At 37.9% G+C, this 21,196-nt stretch overlaps 1 protein-coding gene across 1 annotated transcript in view; it reads right to left on the bottom strand.

The window, feature by feature from the left end:
* Positions 1 to 21,196, bottom strand: part of CDH13 (cadherin 13) — a 483,658-nt gene that overhangs the window by 61,222 nt on the left and 401,240 nt on the right. The window contains exon 12 of the mRNA XM_086620685.1: positions 10,230 to 10,370. Within this exon, the coding sequence (XP_086476811.1) occupies positions 10,230 to 10,370 (141 nt within the window). The remainder of the gene's footprint in view (positions 1 to 10,229; positions 10,371 to 21,196) is intronic.

Here is a 21,196-nt window from a genome sequence, read left to right as displayed (position 1 = left end):
TCCTTACCATCAGTCTTCTAAATGAAGAAAAATCATTGATCTAAGAACATCTGACAGTACTACATAACATATGGGCACTGCTGGCCTCAGTGACTGAAGGCGGTCAAAACAAATGAGCTGAGGAGGAGGAAATAAACCATAAAAGAAAAAAATGAGATGATGTGTGGAAGCAGACAGTGATGGTACTCGATTTATAGAAGGCAGGCAAAGAGTGTACATGAACTTTTGCGAGTCATGAGCAAACAGTCAGTTTAAGTCATGAAAACAGGAATTCTCAAGGGAAGAAGGTATTAAGGGGATAAAGAACGGTTCACCGGGAGATAGCATCAAGTAATGGAAAAAGGAAGATCTTCCAGAAATACTACTAAAGGAGTAAAATCAACAGGACTGAAAGAGGATCATGAGATGATGAAGGTCAGAAATACAGCTTTTGATAAAATACTAGAGGAATAATTTTCCATACAAAAAGACAGTGGGGAAAGTGACAAAAATAAGAACAGAGAGAAAGGGAACGTCATAGTCAGCAAAAAGGAGTTGATGGATACATCACTGAAATTAGTCTTGGCAAATCTGAAGCAGGAACTGGAAACAGGATCAGAGAGGCATTTAAGGGATGCTAGATGTTCAGGCTCTGAGAGTCAAATGGCAGACTCAGCGAGTTCGGAGAGGAAGGAAAAATTAAAGTTAATTATTAAAATTCAGAGAAGGCTTTTTACAGGCTGCTGACTAAATACTAGGCTTGAAAGGGAGAAAAAACAAAAGAGAAGAGTTTTCTGGTTGGTTGGCTGGTGGGATTTTATTTTTTTTTTGTTTGTTTGTTTGTTTGTTTTTTTTTAAAAAAAAGAGAATGATGAAGCAGGCAGCAGGGATTTTGAAGGATGATACAAAAAGACAACAATAAATTTCAGCACTGGGCAAATTAAATATCAAGACAACCAGACAAGTAAGTAGCTGGAAGAAATCTTCCACAACATTCAAAGAAGTGAACAAAAACGTCTCTATAAAAGCCGCATCAAGCTATGTGGAAGAGGAGCCTAGGAGTTACAACACAAACTCAAAAGGGGTTGGAACGAGATGATCTTTGAGGTCCCTACCAACACAAACCATTCTATGATTCTATAATCATAGTGTTGGAGGGAAACATAAGGTCAGGTGACAAACCGGGATTCAGTGACTCTTCATAATGGGGTCAAAGTCAAGAATGGGAAAGCTAGGATAAAGTCAATACTCTGTAGTGTTGGGATTATACGTCTTCTTGTGACATATGGACTGGGAACACAGGGGAAAACATTTGTAAAAACAAATAAATATTAAGTGACTGTTAAACAGCCGGCTAGAGAAAGGGCTACCCTTTAAGCAAATAAGCATCTGGGACTCTGAGGCAAACAAGTCCTGGAAATAAGCCAAAGTAGAAAGTACAAGGATATGAATAAATTACACTCCTGGACCATTTTCCTCAACAGAGACTACAACTGCAAAGAGTTCTGTTTGAATCCCCTAATCTGTTTTTTCCTTGAATGTATCAACACAATTTTCATTCCAGTAAGTTCAAGAGACAATCAGCCCTATAGAATTTTATTGCATTCCAAATTACTCTCTTTCATAGGCACTTACTAACAATTTTACTCAAATAAATGTACGTCTCCTTTTAGCATGTTGATTTTTATCGGTTCACTATTTTAATGTTTCAGAGCAGAAGGAAAAAAGATATTTTGTCTAAATAATCCTGACATTTTGATTCTTATGCACAGATGGTTCGCAAATTTTGAAGTAGCCAAATCAGTTTTAGTGTTGCTAACAAAAATCTTAAAATCTCACTTGTCAGTGAAGAAATTGATAAACTGATCATAGAACTCATTCCACTGTAGTGGAATGACCTAAGCAGTCACATAACTATTATTTTAGTATGAATATACTTCAGCTTTATAAATCCCTTCTGCTCATATAAACTGCAACTATGATACCAGCTCACACATATTGTGTGATTGCTATTAAATAGGGTTTTGTCTGGTGCAAATTGAATATGTTAAGATCTATAGTGTGTTATCTTGTTTAATCCTACTTTTAAAATAGGACTCCTACAGATGCCAGAGGCATATTACCAGTGTGGGTTTCTTAACTCATGGGATTAGAGTGATATTTTGCAACACATCTAACAATTCCTCTATTTTTTACTCCTCAAATCAGCTTTGCTGTGTCAGACAAGGAGATTTAGAGTTCTTGGTATTTCTGTAAAGATTCCTCATTCCACATGTGAGGAACTGTAACCCTTTATCCACATAAAAGTCCCTCCAAGCCACAGAAAATTTTTGCTGGCTGCACCAGAAAGGTAATACCTGCTAATCTATTCCCCACTACCTGCCCACCAATTTGCATACTGTCTAGGCTAATGAGATAATGATGATTTAGGAGCCACTCTGCCATGAATACCATGTATGGAAACCATAGTGTTTCCACTCAGAACTTCGGATTTCCGTTAATTGGATGTTACACAGGAAAATGAAATATCCCAATACAGAGCCCAAAAGTTAAGCTGAGAAAAGAGATCCATGCATTCTTTCATATCTTGACCTGAAAATAATTGTGTGAAGTTTCTTTGAAGTCTGAGTGTCACCTGCCTGCACTCAGTGTTGAAGGTGGAACTCCTTGGACTGTTAATGAGGGACAACATGCTATAAAACACTCTTGGAGAAGAGTGAAATGAAAGGAAATTTCCATGGAGTGCTCCAGCAGCACATTCAGAGGAAACAAAATCAATTTTTCAGGCAAAAGACTTAAATTTTAAAGTTTATGGTGAAATTGAAATCTCTAGAAAGCAGTCCTAATTTGATTCCAAGGCAACTGCAAAAATTCCAGCTGGAGAGAAAAAGTTTAACTGGAAAATCATGTAGCCATTCCTAGCAATGACTGCTAATAATTATGTTTATACAGCTTCCCTGAACAAGTGGTCCAAGACTGGGTCTGGAGACACTGCATTATCTTTGTTTAACTTGCGCTTCTCTCAAGAGTTTTCCGTCCTCTTTAATTTCTACTATCCGGTTACTCATCCAAACGTATTTGTGCTAGATGTAGTCAAAACCCTTACTGCTGCTGTTTGCTTTGTAATTCAGACCTTAATATCTATGGTAAAGTTCACACTTCATAGACCACATTGAGGAAGCATATTAACCTTCACTTCTTGTAGAAGAGAGCAATAAATAGTGGGTTTATGGCTTTTTTTTTTTGTTGCTTGCCGTGTTTGGATATTTGCTGTTAGCAGAAGCAGATGGAAGAAGTCTTCAGAGGATAGTCAGGATTGGTATGGTTTTGTGGTGAGAATTTACCAGCTGCAGTGAGAATTGCTGTTATTACCACTGAGTTGCAGCTGACCTTCCAACATAACCAAAGGGTTACAAAAGGCAAGGACTCACGCAGAAGTTTGCATCAGGACTGCTCAGATCAGCTGATCATAACAAATCAAGGAAACTAAACGAAGGGCAGGAAAGGAACACAGAAAATAAGAAAAGAGAAAAGAAAAGCACTGGCAAAAATACAAGTTTACTATGTGAGCTGGCTTGGGGAGCAAGAACGCTGGGAAAAAATCAGATCTAGGGAAGCAGTGAAGTGCCTTTGTGTTCCTCCTCAATTTCGCCCTGTTTGAATGATCATTTCTATTCATAGAACCTTTCCTGTACTTATACAAGTGTTTCTCAGCTGCTTTCAGATTATAAAGCAGGCACTCTGTTGTTTTATGTACTACTGAAATGTGTTTATCTGGAGATTAAATAGACAACTTCATGTATTTCATGACCTTGGTGGAGAGAAACAAAGCAATGAACTCAACCCTCACAAGCAAAGATAAATGTGGAAGTCTGCTGCCTGCTGCTATGCAGTGTCTCCAGCTCTAATTATGCGATAAGTGGATGGACTCAGTGTTAAACATATTTTGCAAAAGTTCTTGAACAAAGTGCTTACACTGGTTATGCAGATAGCTTGCTGAAAGCCACATGAATACAAATCATTACGCACACAGTATGAATCTGGATGAGGACAGGAAACACTGGTCTTCCAAACCCTGGTTTTTGCTGAACGGTCCTCTATTTCAGTCAATGCACAGAAGGAACGTGTTTGTTTTTCTTTCTCTCTAAAATGATTCCATTCTTATTTGCAACACTACAGCAGAGTATTTGTTTTTAAGGTCATTCGTGATTCAATCCTGAGTGGTGCTAAGCATTTCTGATTGCGTAAGTAACCTCAAACCAGCTAATTCTGATAAGAACTGACACACAATATTGAAGAAGAAGAAAAAAAAAAAGAAAAAGGTAATTTCATTATCCAGATAGCCAGATTGTTTAAATAAGTCTTCCAGATGTCCTTAGTTTGGTACCACCACAACACAACTCAGAAATCTTAACAAACATTCTTCTTAATCACAGGCATTTTTCCAAGTTATTTGAAAGTGATTCGATTTAGAAGACAGACAAACATTTGGGATCCTAATTGCACTGAGAGTCAAAGCAATCTATGCTCCAAAAACAAGCTTTTTAAACTCCAGTGGGAATTCGATGCCTTTACACCTATTTTTTTTAAGCCAAATAAGCTTTTCTTTTTTATCTTTGACATCTAATATTATTTTTTTGTGGAAAAAAAAAAGCGGTCCAAATGCCTATGCTATTTAGATACTTAGATCCCTAAACTAGTTATGGGATTTTGAAAATCTGTCATGCAGCTCATGACAACTAAAAAAACTCCAAATGCCTGACATAACTGAGAGCAGCGACCAAATATTGACCATGAAGAAATGGTACAGTTAATAGAACTTTACTGAAAATTTCAAATATTGTGTTATTTTTGCAGTGAGAATAGAACGCTCACAGTCTTCATTTAGGAAATAAAATATTTATCACTATTTAAATGCTTGTTTCATATGGATTTAATGAATAGCTTTTCATTTGACTAATAGATATTTTCTAAACTAAATCAAGAGATACTTTGCAATGGGACTCTAGTAGAAACACATACATTACATCTTTGTCTTGGCTTGAACATGAAAGAATGTGAGTCAGTTATAGGATAACTCGATCTCTTCTGTTTTCACTAAAACTGCTGGGTTAACATTTGTGGGAAAAAACCCGTGAGTATCACAGGTTTAACACAAAAGTTATTTATTTAAGAAACAGCAAATATATCCTGAGTTGCAAAGTTGTTTTCTTCATGGATGGTCCTGATTATATGAGAATAAAAAAAGATATGAAGGGCATAGTCTGTACTCCGTATCTATAAGGATAACAGAAGATGCAATGATTTTAAGTTCCAGTAAAGGAAATTCAGATCAGGCTATGCAGAAATTTTCATTGTTAAGATTTGTTCAGAAACTGACTGAGGAGGCTTTTGATTTTCAATCTCTGGATGTTTCGAGAACATGTGAGAAGACAGATATCTTACAAGGATGGCATAGGAACAGCAATCCTGCCTTGATCCTATTTCCTCTATTTTCCATGACCAGAGAAATTATGTTTGAATTCTGCCTTTCACATGTGAAAAATTTACCAGGCAATGTCTTTCATTTGTTTTCAAGGAGTCTTTTGGGCATCTGGAGCTTCAGATACGTCAAGTGTGTTAGTGAACTGCTACAAGAGTATGAAGTGGAAGCAAAGCTGAATGAAAAGGTCAGTGCAAATATTTATCTAGTGTAGGGGGGTTTCTGAAGGGTAGGATATACTTCAGGAGCCTTGTTAGCTGTATTTACAGCTCTAGAAAAAAACAAGGATGGCCAAAGAGCTCATCTCTGGTGTTCTCTAGCCATAACAAATCTGTTCTCTATGCCAAAGTTTACTAACAGCTGTAGAGGCTTTGTCCTGCTCTACTGAGTTTCTGTATGAATTCTGTTTTCTCTGCATGTAAATTGTCTTGCAGCCCAAAAATGAGAGCCAAATGGAAATTCTAATATGCATTTTGTTCATGTGATTTTGCTAAAATGGTTTTATCCATTCCACAAAACTATTTATTGTGACAAAGCAGTACTGGAGACAGTTTTCTCCATTTTGAACAGGCTGCTAGAATTTAAGACTGGTTCCTGTAAGATTTAGGCCATAGTACAGCTCTATATCTTAACTCTTAGCCTAGCAACACAGCTTCTTCTCATCTGTTCAGATCTGCTTATTGCTGCTCAAGAACCTCAGCTCAGTCATCTGGCCTTCCAACATCCAGCATGAGCGACTGGTTCGTGAAATGGGAAAAAGCCAACTCAGCTTGTTCTCACCACCTTTCTGAGCCATGCTGGCAGCTCCTGCTAGTCTTTTGCGTCTGTTCATTCTGGTTTACACACTGACTTGCCTCCCAACCGGAAAGTGAAAGAGGGCTGGTACCCTGGCCATGCTCCTGAACTGCATGTTAGTCAAAGGACAGCACTTTCTTGCTCAGTTTTGCAGACAACTATGGTCCTCACTAGTGATTTCTCCAAACCAGATGTAAGAGTCTAGAGGAGAGAGTTGCAGGGGAATCATCTACCATTAATAGAATTGTCAGTGTTCAAAGATAGCGTCCAGCCCACTGGCAGGACCCACAGAGAAAGGAATAAGATTGATTGGGAGTCACAAAGGGCAACATCTTCCCTGCAAGACAAGATAATAAGGACCAGGGTTGACTTTCAGATCACAGAAGAAGGGGAGGTGAGATTTGCTGTTGTTTTTAAATGCACAAACTGAATGGACAGATCTGATCTGTGTCAGTAAGGCATGTCTAGTATGGAAAATAACAACATCATGCCTAAGAGAGAAATTTTTGTAAAACAGGTATGGAAAAGAGAGCCAGGAAGAACCTTAAAAATGCTTTTAGCTCAGCATTTGGTCCTTGATATGATTTAGCCAATACCAAAAATCAAGACAGGGACTATCAAAGCTACAAGCGTATTTCTCAACAGCCTGAGCTGAAAATAAATCTCTCCAGATGGTACTCTGAAAGTCTCACATCCTCTTTGAACCGTGAGCAGACGGAGATACGTATTGTACTCCAGGGGCTGTTTTACCCCAGTGAGTAGCACAACTGAATCACAAGACAGTGCTGGAAGTCATCAGAAATCAGGGTGACAACCAACCCAATCACTTACAGGTCTCTATAGGAATTGATGAATCACTTATTAAAACACACATTAGTCATTTATTACTCTTTTATATACTGTTTATAAGTAGGTCTTCAAAATGTAAGCAAATAATACTTTTCGCTTAAGACTCACAGCACTAGTATCTCAGATTTCACTGTAGTGATGTTTGGTCAAATTACACAAACTTTATTCTGTTCACAGGAGGCAAGCTTCTTCATTTAACTGGAAAATTCATTTCTAAGAACATATATTCACAAAATCTAAACTAGGAAAAATATTTCCTAGTTATTTGCCTTGCCCTGAGAACCCAAAGAAATATCTGCTAACACATATAAGACTTTTTGGGAACAGAAATATATAGAAATATAGAAATTGTCAACTTTGGAGAAACCTATGAAAGAAATTATTATACTTCTGTCTTGACATTAACATTATTGAAATCATACATATCTTCATTATGATATATATAACAAGGCATTCTACATTCTGTAAAACACCATTTAGTGCACAGTCTGGGGTACCCGGTGTCGTACTTATACAGTGTCCAGACTTTTGAGCAAATCCAGCTCTTGTAACTTCATTTGCTTTCACCGTGTCAGATCAGGAATGAATTTGGCCCCTGTCTTTACAGATTAAGAGAATGCACTGAAAACTTGGCTTAATTGAGCTACATCAACAGCACATGACAAATAAAGCCAGAGCTATTTCAGTAGAAATGATAATATAAAGAAGAAAACACAGACCAGTAAATAAGCATTTGTCTTACAAAAGGGAAAAAGGCATTGAGAGAAAATATCTTTTTAAAGAGAAGGAAGATACCTGGGAAAACATGTCAATACCATAAGAACCAGTCTCAAAGTAAATAAAAGACGATGCGCTCTGAAATCACACCTTCAGATTTACTGAATTTGAGCTTTCTACTTCAAAAGTTATTTTGTAGGATATGTCTTTTTCTTTCAAGTCTTCTTCAAATCAATAGTGTAGCAGCATGTGGTATGACTGGTATGAAAGTACAGTAACGAGGTACTTTGAGCAGTAAGCCAAATAAAGTGCCGTTAGCTCTATTAATAGACACTCTCCCTCCTCTTACACTACTTATTTAAAACGGAACACACGTTTCTAAAGGGGCCTGACATCGTACACCTGAAGACTGATTTTTCCTGCCTTATTCATGGGATAAGAATATCATTTAGCAAGGCAGAGGGAAGATTTCTGAGGTCATTAACATCTCTAAATAGCGAAAGGTTCAAAATCATGTCACAACGTATTAAAAAGAAGAAATGTCTCTACAGGAAAATTTGTATGCCATGTAAAGTGCAAGGAAAATGCATAAGACCGAACTTTTCAAAGAAAGCGACATAGTGCTGTGTCTTCAGACTTGCTATTTTATTTCTATTCTGAAACCACCAGCCTTTCAAGTTTGTAGAGCACCTTTTACTATCATTGACTGAACTGAATTTATAAACGTTTCTGAATTTCCTCAGAAACAGACAGTGTCTAACAGTACGTTTGGGGCTAAGCAGGCACCAGAGTTTTTTAACATGCTTGTCCAAATTACCAGAGAAAAATATTAAGTCAGACAGGAAACACAATTATAAAAAGATTTCTTCAAAAGAAGAAATCTCACAGTTTGGAAATTTAAGTAGACAGGACTCTGAATGACATGAATTTCTATCAATATCGATTAATAAAATTACTTCCTATTTCTAAACACACCAAGTTGTCCTTTTACATTGTTAAATTCCAGAGGACTAAAAAAAAGACAATATTTTAAATCTATTTTAACTATTGATTGTCAGGAAACAGCTTTCAGACCATTAAAAGCTTGATCTAAAGGGTAATTCTAAGGGAATTAATAGTTTGATCAAAGCCACTTAATTACCATCTATGCACTTGTAAAGGTTTGGATCAGGCTCTCCATGGCACTTTTTAGGTGACTGAAATGCTCTTGCCAAAGCATTTTACTTAAGTATACCTATTGCTACTAAAAAATAATACTCCTGTTGGCAAAATTGTTATTGTTTCTCATTTCTTCTTTTTTTTTTTTAAACCTTCTCCATCCTTTTAAAATCTGATCATCCAGTTTGCAATTCTAAAATAAATAATTATTCAAGTAAAATTGCAGTAACTTATTTCAAAAGATTCGTTGTCAAACCATTAAAATTAGGCCAGAGAAAACAAACAAACAAACAAAGGTAAAAATATACCTTAAGGAGAAAACCAAGGCTTTATATAGCAATGGGCTTTCCTTTTCTTTTTCTAAAATTACCTTAAAATCAGCATCCTTCATGCTTACTACTTATCTTTTGGGAATATTCCTTGAAATCTGCAGAGCCTCAGGAAACTTTTATAGCAATATCCAAACCAGCTGTTATTGGGTAAAACTTTTGACACTCCCTAATTCTCTTCTAGATACCAGAGGCAAAAAAAAAAAAAAAAATTAGACTAATAGTAAATGTAGGGGAGGGTAGGGACCAGTGTGGGAAGGGCAGGAAATTTGGTAGATGCTTTGCCTTAAACCAGAAACTTTGCTGTAGCACTGTTGCACTCTCCTGTAGGCAGAGAATAGCTTTTGTTTTGGTTTGGCTTTTTTTCAGACTTTTCAGCATTCCTCAATGGGATTCAACTTGCAGGGGGAAAAAAACTTTCCTTGCAAATTCCACCTGTAGGTTAAATTTAAAGCTTTTAGGACTAGAGCTTTTGTTACAGAACTCTCAACACTAGCTGTCTCACAGGGGAAGTACTGAAAGCAAGGACAAAACGTGTTGTTTTCATCCATGTTCCTGACCATCAAAAGTCCTAAGCTAGACCGTAGGCAGGAGGCAATTATATATTTTACTCCACAGAAGCAAAAGGAGAAAGTTACCACTAGCAAACTTATTTTACAGTTTTTCATCCTGCTAGCCAACCTCTGAATTATATCACTTGACATAAATTTTTACCTTGTGGTTGCATTTTGGTTTGGAAATGATGCATACAAATTTATTAATGTAAAAGAAGAAAAGAGCAGCTCCAGGAAAGTCTGTCACATTGAGCTAAAAAGATGTCTTTGAGTATTTTCTTCCATTAAGGAACATTTTTATTTTTAGAAACAAGCTAATTGCAATTACACGCACCGTTTCGTAGAACACAAATGCCAAACTCTTACCTCCTTCTTGGTAAATTCTGGTGGATGGTCATTTTTGTCATCAATAAGAATAGTGGCAGTTGCTGTGCCAGTTAGTCCCACATCAAGACCACCCATATCCTTAGCTTCTATAACTAGCTCATATTTCGGGCTTTCCATAGTCTGAAAAAACAACAGAAAAGGAAAGGTTAAGAAAACCCTCATAGATTACATACGACTTTTAATTCACATTAAAATATCAAACAAAAAAAAATCTAAAACTTAATTTGGCCTCATAAAACATAGCATAGAAATGGATGTTATCACAGTGTTTTATCAAAACAACACAGCTGTCTATAAGCTTCAGCTGCTAAAATGGAAACCTTATTTGGAATACAGTATGAAGGAATAGAGGTGAATATTGGTAAACAGTACATAATCTATCCTGTTATTGAAAGAGATTAGAAAAGAAATTAAAATATACCTGCTCTTTAAGAGTAAGCTCTCACTTCAGTGCACTAATATTTAGCAGCTTGCTTCATCAGTGTTATGATGGGTACATAATTAAATACTAATGTCACAATCTACATATAAATTCACTTTATTAAATCACACTCATTCTGTGTATTAGCATTTAGAGCAGTAATCTAAGTTTGCTTCACTGTAAGAAACAAGCAAGTTTCTAAAATGGGCAACTGCCAGTTATTGTACAAAGCTAATGTGTATAGTAACATTAATGATTTTCATCTATAATATCTGATTCCTATGTCATGGTGACTTATCTGCCTGCCTACCTACTGTAGAACTGGAGAGCTTAGGTCCATAGAAAAGCCATCCTTGATTCCCTTCCCCCAAGAGACAGCCATAACTCAGGAAAAAAAAAATTGGGGCCACTGCTCTGCAATGGGAATGTTAGAGCATGTCTAATTCACCTCTCACATCAGGCACGAACGCACATCTGTTTGTAAGCTGGACAACGGGGTAGTAATACATCTCATCAAAGGGAGATACTATCAGCATCAGAACCTGCTCCCGTGGATTTCACTGGAGACAAGACTGGACATCTAATTAAAATGAATATTTTCCCCATTTGTATGGCTGCCTTATATGGAACCATCTGCCCGAAGACCATATGTGCTGTATCGTCAATGGAGGACACAGATGGGAAAGTGCTGCAGTCACCTTTAAAACTATACGGTAAGAATATCCCATGTGCTCAGGAATGTTTTTTCAAAACATTTTCCTTCCTTGAAAAATAAGTCTGGATCTCAGGGGTAAAGCGACATCAGGGTGCCTGAAAGGGTGGCCAGGGCACCAGTGCTAGAGGGCTTTTTTAACCTCACACCAGCTCTATCAGTCAACTGTGTCTACAAGAACCAAGGCTACACATCTTCGACATCACTCATCCTGTGTCCTTCATCTAACTTTTCCAGCTAATTAACACGCATGGAGAGAACTGATGTGAAACTCCATACAGCAACACAGTGATCTCTGTCTACCACCCATACACTGCCTCATAAAGCAAAATCAAGGAAGCTGGAGCAGGGCTTATCCCACAACAGAAAACACAGAATCAGAGAATAGTTTGGGTTGGAAGGGACTTTTAAAGGCCATCTACTCCAACCCCCTGTAATGAGCAGGGGTATCTTCAATCAGATCAGGTTGTTCAGAGCCTCATCCAACCTGACCTTGAATGTTTCCAGGGATGAGGCATCTACCACCCCTCTGGGCAACCTGTGCTGGTGTTTTACCACCCTCATCGTAAAAAATTTCTTCCTTGTATCTAGCCTGAATCTTCCCTCTTTTAGTTTAAAACCATTATGCCTTGTCCTGTCACTACAGACACTATTAAAAAATCTGTCCCCATCTTTCTCATCAGCTCATCAGAGCAGAGTAGAGGAGGAGAATCACCCCCCTCATCCTGGTGGCCATGCTCCTTTGGGTGCAGCCGAGGATATAGTTGACTTTCTGCACTGTGTGAGCACATTGCCAGCTCATGTCCATTTTTTTTCATCCACCAGTACCTCCAAGTCCTTCTCCATAGGGCTGCTCCAAATTCATTCATCCCCCAGTCTGTATCTCATCATTTAATTTTTTTAAGGACACTTCTCATCTCTAGCTTAGCAAAACAACCACTTGGGTCACACAATATTCTCTGTAGCCAAGCAATTTGAAAACATTCACTAAATAGTGCATTTTAAATCATGCATTTTCCTGGACACATCACACCACCTTTTTTGGAGCATGTGCAAGAAGAAGATCCCAATTCCTTAGCACGTACATTTTGAAGCATTTTTAGGCCACGAGAGAAGCAACCATATCAGTTGCTCATCAGATCAGCTATTATAAAGCAATATATTTGCAGGTACAATCAATGAGTCAGGCCAAAACATATATTTAGTTCTAAAAACATGGACTACTAGAAAATCAGATGCCACTGCCACTTAGGGGATCCTAAAAAATGTATTTCCTTAAGTCTTACAGCATTATTGCATGAAATTCATCTCAGAAGGCAGAAAACCCAGAACAGGATTTTGATTTATAACATGATATAAATATACACAAAGAAATATTACTGACATGTCTCCAACACAAATTCTGATTACAGAGTGGAACAAAATTTATCGTTTTCATATATTTATTTTCTAAAATATTTTCAGTGTATTGAAGCCTGAATGGAGCTTCTCTCCCCTCTCCTAGATGCGACTTTTTCATTATTTTGATTAGGAAGTTGTTATTATTGTATGGAAAACTTGCAAAGCCATTTATTGCTTCATGTTTATAAGCCTCTTTGCTCAGAACGAGACCCATTTTTACTCACAAATTGGCCTTTTTTCCTCTGAAAAGTGTCCCATTTTCTATTGAAAGCCAGCCCATTTATGCTAGAAATTGTATCTGCTGCAGCAGAAATTTCTGTGACAGGAGCCCAATGTTTAAGCTCGCAACAGAATGTGAAAACATTGAATTCCGAGTAGTATTTCATATCATTATGAACACTTCACACTTTCCTGCTATGCAGCACTTTCTACATCTAGTTCTGTCACCAAATATTTGCTTTGTTAGAGAAAGCAACTCTGAACAGATCCAAACCCGAGAGCAGAGGCATGTTCCCATCAGATGCTCTCTTTACACTAGGAAATCGCATGTAGAAGACTTTTTAGCATTTCTCATGCTTTTAGCCCAGTTAATTCCAGCACTAGTAGCAATTATTTGGATCCTTGTGGTTTATCACACTACTGGCAAATCCTGGGACACGGGAGTGGGGATCTGTGGATAGAGCATGGGTCCCTGTGCTCCTACAACCCCGTTCCGCAGCTGATGAGAGTGCGGAGGGCCAGGGTCTGCGCTGGGGCACCCCCCAGGGTAGGGGCTGCAGTGCCAGCTGTCATGGCAGCTCCTCGTCTTTTCCCTCTTCACAGGGCTCAGGCCTTTTACCCCAGTACTGTCACTCCCAGAATTTGCTCCCATCTTGTGAGAAACAAGTGCTCCTGGAGAGGGAAGTGGAGCAGAAAAGCAGTCGCCTTTCGCTTTCTCCATCCCTGCTACAATGTGCAGGTTAGGGACAAAGGCAGCACCCACTATTGGAAGCATTTTGGGATCTCTCAGTAGCTCAGACTATTGTCCCACCACGACATTGCCTGTCCCTAAACCCAGGCCCCTGCTTCTCGAAGCAGAGACCCAGCCCCTGCAGCACACTCTTGCAGAAACAATTCAATTAACGCCATTTGGATAGTGAGATGTTTGCCATATAAATATGCAACAACTCTCAATAAAGTGCATCTACAGCTAAAAAGGATAATGTTCATTTATTTAAATAATCTATTAAGTCACTGTTTGTGTGGCTTATCATTTATCAGCTGTGACTTTGTGGAGTGTTAACACTGTTGAGAAGGTTTGTATAATTACAGCAGGAGAACTATTTCTTTCCCCATAAATTTTCCCTCTAGTCGTTTAGCCACGGCAGGGGTGACACTGGCAAATTGTTTAGTTTGCCGAAGAGGTGAGCTCTATCTTGAGCATTTTTCTTTGATGGTCCACCCACTGCCATTCTCACCAGTGTTAACATTCCTCCCCTGCCACCTTGACACACTGGTTCAGCACTGGGAAGCAAGGAGAGGCCAGAAAGGCACTTTTTTTGATTTCAAACTCCTGACAAAGCCAGCAGGATTTAATCACAAGAGGGAAATAAACAGTTCAGTGCAGACACACACAGGTGGAACAAACCAAGTGACTACTTCTAGGTAGTGCTGAATGAAACCAGATAATGACGGTTTTCTGCTAAGTCTTAATCTTTGAATATTTCCTACAGATACAATTAAAAAAAATAAAAAATCAACAACTTAAGAGAAGAAATCCATGGCTGGTATTTCACACCAGCAGCAGTAACAGTGCAAGTCTTGGTATGGGCTGTCACTTGCTGGAATTGACAGCATCTTCAGCACAGTAGGACTCAAAATGTAAGATAGAAACAAGTGGAACTACTTGCATGATTATGAGAAAGGTTTAGGACCCTTAGGTGACCACTGGTATTTTCAAACATGTCCAAGTCCTGAATTTCCAGTTACGCACATGGACTCTCAGAACCTTGGTATTACTATAACAACAACAAATCTTCTCTCTGCAACTTCAGATGTCCAAAGCTTTTAGAAGTGCAACCAATGCAGGAAGAGAAATCACTCAGGAAGTTGATGTTTTCAGTGAGGCTTGGCTTTTTTCCATCTAGCTTTAGACATTCAAATTAAGTCTCTACTGCCATAGAGTCGAAGGAGACAAAACCATTTCTGGTTTTGTCTGTACTGCTGATCTCAGGAGCTCAGTGCACCCCAGTGCACGTACTCTGGTGCACGACTAAAGCTGGTCGAAGATCTTAATGACTCAATAAGGACCACAAAAAGTAGCACCAAAGTGAGGAACAGAAATCGCATCTGCCACTGTATTAAAGAAGCATATCCTAGCAGAGCATGATTAATTCTTATCTAAATTCGATGGCTCTGGTAACTTTACCTTTGCAGGAAGAGGTAGGAAAAAAACTTGTTTTGCTTATCTTCTGAGGTTCAAAGATTTTATTCAGGCTTTTTATTTGAATATAAAGAAAAGCAAAGTAATACAGATTCACCAGAAAGAAGAGCATGAGAAAACTCTTGTAACAAAGACTTCTTTTTGCCATCAACACCTGAAACAATTATGACTAAATCTAATCTATAAAGTTGGCATATAGACCACATATGTATGAAAATTCTGGCTGAAAATTGAAACCCTGGTCACTGTCAGAGTCAGTCAGATACAATGTCCATTGGGAAGCCTATTTACTAAAATAATGTTTTCTGATTTTCCAACAGAACTATCTACTTATTTTCAGGAGATAATATATTTTCTGGAAGGACACACTACGGGGTATTTGTAAATCCATTTGCAACATTTAAGCTCAACTAAGAAGAATTTGGATCAAGGCTTAATCTCTTTTGTAACATGTGAAGATGGACTGGGTTCAGAATTTCAGGCTGCTTTAGTCTTTTATTTAATCTGTAATTCAAAGACGTTGAAACAGAAGTTCAACATATTTTCTTGTAGATCTTCACAACATTGTTTTTACTACCAGTATTTAAACTATATGTAGGGGAGTTGAAAAAGAATCATTTTGGCAAACATCATTTTTTCCTTCTGTATTTATTCACATTATCCGCCTACTATACTCAGTATATTTTGTACTTTCTCTTTTTGGTGAATTTTAAGATCCTGCTAAGGGTTTCGGGCTGTGAATCCTTGCCTCACATCAGCACCCAGCTAAAAGCTGCAGATAAGCACCGAAGTCTGGAAAACAGTGGGACTCCAGAAACTGTCTTCAGTGTTTCCTCCTGGCTGGGTGACCCCACGAAGTGGCTTTAGCTAAGTCGTCATCCGGTGCTCTCCAGTCACTGTAAGATACCTATGAATTGCATGTCCAGAAAACAGCACACTTAGTATCACAACACTCAAGCCTTCAACTGGTGCTTCAGTGCTCCATCCAAGAAAAACTGGGGAAAACAGAAATTCCTGAATTCACATAAAGTACTCAGTTGCTAAGATCAAAGCAAACAGTTTGGGAAGCAAAACAGAATGTTCAAAATGTAAGAGTTTTAAGTGTCTTTTCAGGCTATCTTAATACTTAATACCAATAGAGGAGTTTTTTACTATTTCATAGATATTAGTATTTTGCATAACGATGCAACAATGCCTCAACACTTCTATTCATAATTCTGTTTATAAACTATGTATCCATTCATGATACTCTATCAGTAGTGTGCTACCACATCACAGTTACTAACGCCTTTATAATATAATGCTAAACAGAAAGAAAAATTCTTAGGATTTAAATAATTTCAGTTCATGCTAAATAAATGCTTGTGTTCATTTAAGATGATAATTGCATATAGCATGTACTGAATATGTCCTATTAAGACATAATCAATGTTCTTGTTGAGTAACGATATCAACATTGAATCTAACATTGTTCCAGAATATGCTGTCAGGATTTTGACAAATGTAGAATAAAAAAAAATAAATGAAGCAATGTGACTATTAACAGCTCTAACAGACACAATGTTTTTATAATTATAATATCAGCATTTATTTGAAACACCAATTGCTGCTGCGTAAAAAGGGCGATATACACAGAGGCTTTGCATTCAGAGCTTGAATTACAGTTTGATGAATACAAAAACCCAAACAACTTTGTAACGTAAATCCTCTTTAGCTCACTAATTTCCAAATTTTTTTATTTCATAAAGGAAGGTCTACAGTTTAATCACTGTAATAATGTACTTATGAAGAAAATCAATATCTATTTACTACCCACAGGAGACATATAGTTCATAGGTATATCTGGAAGCAAAAAGAAGACTAAATTCTCCTCTTCAGTGGTTGCTGTTAAAAAAGGAAAGAAATTGCTCCAAAATGCTTGATACAAATAGGTTTCCTGGCCAGATATTTGTTTCCCATCAAGAGGAAATCTGTAACTATTGAATACATAGGATGCACAGGATCAAGACTTTAATTCTTCATAATGCTGACGTAACTCTAGGCCTGATATACGTGGATATGTTTGTTATATTTTACATGGAAATACAGGAATTGTATGTGTTTATTTCCAGCATTTTGTGTAAAATTTTCAGTTTTGACTGATATGCAAATTAGGATTTAGAGTTGCCATTGAATTTATCTCGTTTTGGAGAAGCCTGCCAGCCATGATAGGGTGACAAGCTTTCCTTTGAGAAATATGAGAAATCTGCAGAGAAAAACGACCTGTTTACTGCTCGCTCACTCTAAACGTGCATCTTGGCTCTTATAGACAAGCCCCACAGTATTTGTGCAGGTGTTAACTGCACTTAAGAAAGTATCCTTATGCTGAGAAGGTTATTAATAAGGATTTTCTCCCTGGGTAGAGATCACCAATTTCTAGGACAGAGCAGTGATTGAAGCTCCGTTTAGCCCGAGATATCTCCATTTAAATTGTTATTATTACTCAGGCTACTACCAAAAATAAGCCCCGGAAAGACAGCGAATATTCACTATTCTAAACAAAATCCTTAATTATCATAAAAGGCATAACACCATTGAAGTTAGTACCTCTACACTGATTTTTACCAGCCAAAAATATTTCCCTGCGTATAATTTGTTTGGAACAGAGTAGCATGTTGATCTGCAATAGCTATTCACTAGATGCTCATGGTTTGGGAAAAGAAACATTTTCTATGTCTGCTGTGCTAGAAGGATAAAGTACTATAATAATTTTGAATAGCAATGAAGAATAAGAATCACAATGTCCCAAGGAAAATACTTGCTGTCAAATGTCATTAAATCATACTACTTTTTTTTAAAACACAAGCTATGTTTCAGCTTTCCTTCTGGACCAAAGTATGCAATTTCTTTTTTTTTTTTTTCTTCAGGGAAAAAAATCAGTTGTTCTTCATAATTAAGCAGTACTGCAGAAACCTTTCATTCCAGTGCGAAAGCACCAATTATTATGTAACTTCCCTTGCTGATTTTAGACCATTTAATCACTCTATTACTATTATTATTACATATTTGGAGGTGTCAGGAATACAACTACCACACTCATCCCCTAAACCTTCTATCAACGGCAGACAATAGCTATGGTAAGTGTGCACTCCCCAGTACTAAGTCTGAATAAAGAAAAGAGAACTACATTAGAGTCTATATGCAACTATAGGCCCTGATACAAGAAACCTTCCCTTTGTGTTTACTTGTCACTAAGACTGTCACTACTGCTCTGCCCTTCCAAAGACTGTCCTGAATTTAAAGAACATGTATAATCATGCTTGCTAGACCCAAGCTCCTCCAAGTTCTGTGTTATAAGGTAGTCTAACTCTTCACCTCGAAGGCTGCTGAAGTTTGCATGCCCTTCATGCAGTCACAGACATACCCTTTCGGAGATGCAGCGTGTAATTCGGAGGGAGGTGGGTTCAGAGCCTAAGGCAGCTGTAAGCTTCTTTTGGGGTTGGCATGCACAAACATAATTTGGCCATGAAGCCTGTGCACGTTAGAGCATTCTGTCCATTATCCGTAATTCTCCACAGCTCTGACTTTTCTCAAAGTGGCACGCTGCCCTAACATCCCTTCTCGTGTGCTGCATATTCCTAATGTCAGCATTTCCCCTCTCACAGTGCTTGCATCAAAAGGAACCCTCAACCCTTCTTGTACATGAAACGCCCAGTATTCTGCTAGCCTGGGCCTTTAACATGGCACCAAACCAGCACTGAAACCGTGGCATGACACCTGTTCCTTATTGACAATATACCTAACTGTTTATATTCTGATTTTTGATGCTGGAAAGAAAACACTATGTTATTCACCTTAATTAATTGCACTCAGATAAAAACTATTGATGAAGTTGGTGGCAAATAGTTTTCGCTGATGCTTAACGCTTTTCAAGCCTGTAACACTGTAGCAATGCTAAGCAAAACCTTGCAAGGACTTTTTCATTGAAATCAGAACGTATGATCAGAGACGTTAACAGTCTGACTGATGGGTGTAGGAGCCACCATTCTGCCCAGTCCTAATTAATACACTCATAAGAGAATATTGAAACTACTATACATTCTGCCAATTTACACTTAGTTATTTTTAGAAAGGTAAACAGTTTGAATGGAGCATACCAAAAGAACTTTGTCTCAGAATAAATAAATGTCTGCATCAGCACACCCCACTGGGTGAGGGAAGGTGAGATTCAGTTCTCCTGTCTGAACAGGACATTCGACCTCGTTGTCTCGATTGCTTCAGAAAGTACCAAACCTCAAGCTAGCTGACAGGAGCACTCAAGATAAGAACTTCCTTCTGGATTACAGATATTTATTTCAACAAAGCTTTTTTTTTTTTTTTTTTTCAAACCGTTATGTTTCTGTAACAAATGTTCATTTTGACAAATCAATGTTTCCATAAAAACTGCTGTCCTGTAATACCAAATCAGCTCTATTTGCAGTGTTAATTATATATTTCATTTTAACAGTCACAATTTTCTATTCAAATAATCTACAGACCAAAAGATATTTGCTGAAAAAATGTTCAAATAATTTTCAACCGTTAACATATTAGAGTTGTACAATCTGTTTGCAGACAATTTGTGAGGAGAAAGAAGGGCAAAGTTGTTCTAATAAATTATTAGTTGCAAATTATTGAATCATTCTTAGTCCTTGCCATAGGTAGAAATGAGTCTATTTAAATCCAAAAACATAAAAGGAGAGACAAGTTTCAACAACACAGTAAGCTACCATGGTTATCAGTAGAGACAGCTTTTCAAGTATCTCTATATTAAAATAGCTCTGCCAAGAGAATTCCCTAAGTCTATGGAGGGTGTAAAGGTCACAGAATAAGGATCAGTACACAGAGATGAGTGAAGGTTTTCTGCTGTGACTTTAAGAAGGAAAAAAACATCATAAGCAACTCCCAAAGCATTCAAGCTGGAAAAGATCCTCAGCCTAGCATAAATCAGCACAGCGACACTGACTTTGAATGGGCTACCTGAGTTTATTTACACATTTATTAAGTTATAACTTACCACGTTCATGAACGAACAGGCGTATATGCTTTCATGCCACAACAGAAGCTGCGTGTGTCTCTTGTAAAGCTGGCAGGTTCCCATAGACTTGCATTTAAGACAAAGCAGAACTAAGTGCAAGAGGGCTGCCTTCCAAATCATCATGGCATCAAGGGCATGACAGCCGATGGTTCCAAAACACACACTTTGAAAAAAATGTCCCCAAATTCTTCAAAACGGGAGGATGAAGGTAACGATTCCCGCCTCGATGCAGGTGTAATCACATTAGAATTAGGGAAATCTTGTTCGTCAGTAATTGCAAGAGGGTGCCTGTGTTTGCACAACACAGACTCTGGAAACTAATGAGAAGTTCTGGGTGTTTAACCCATTGCGGGGGGAATCAATCCATGGTATAAATATTTCATACAAGAGCAGTAACACGCAGCTGGTCAGTACTCCCCTCTGTTTACTGGAAATAAATTGCTTTCCTAAATTGTGTGGACAGCAGCCAACGTCAGTTATCAGTGATCTCATTGATAGACACACGTTATATCTGCCGCCCTGAAACACGGGAATCCTTCACGGAGCAAAGAAACAAAAGGCTCTGCCAAGCATGTTTATCGGTGCTTGAATTTGCTCCTCCTTGAGTCCGAATCAGGTTCAAGAAGCTCTGAAGTGTTTCCCACAGGATTTGGAGGAGGATACTGACCAGTTTTGAAAGGTGAATACTATTTTTCACAAAATGTGTCCCAGAAAAGGCATCTCCGAACCAGGGGGAAAAAAAACGAAAAGCTGGAGTTTTATCTTAGGATGCCAAGAAATGGGTCTGAACAAGGCAGAAGTAAAACTTAAAGCAGTTCAACCTAAGCTTATTCCTAACTCCTCTCTTTCCTCACAAAATCAGCTCCAAACCAAGCAACAAACCAATAACACAGCCCAAATACTGGACACTCTAGGCCTCTCCTAGACTGCACTT

The sequence above is a fragment of the Tauraco erythrolophus genome, chromosome 15 (assembly GCF_009769465.1).
Source record: "Tauraco erythrolophus isolate bTauEry1 chromosome 15, bTauEry1.pri, whole genome shotgun sequence".
NCBI classification, from domain to species: Eukaryota; Metazoa; Chordata; class Aves; order Musophagiformes; family Musophagidae; genus Tauraco; species Tauraco erythrolophus.
The sequence above is the reverse complement of the archived record's forward strand: the minus strand, read 5'-3'. Positions and strand labels throughout refer to the sequence as shown.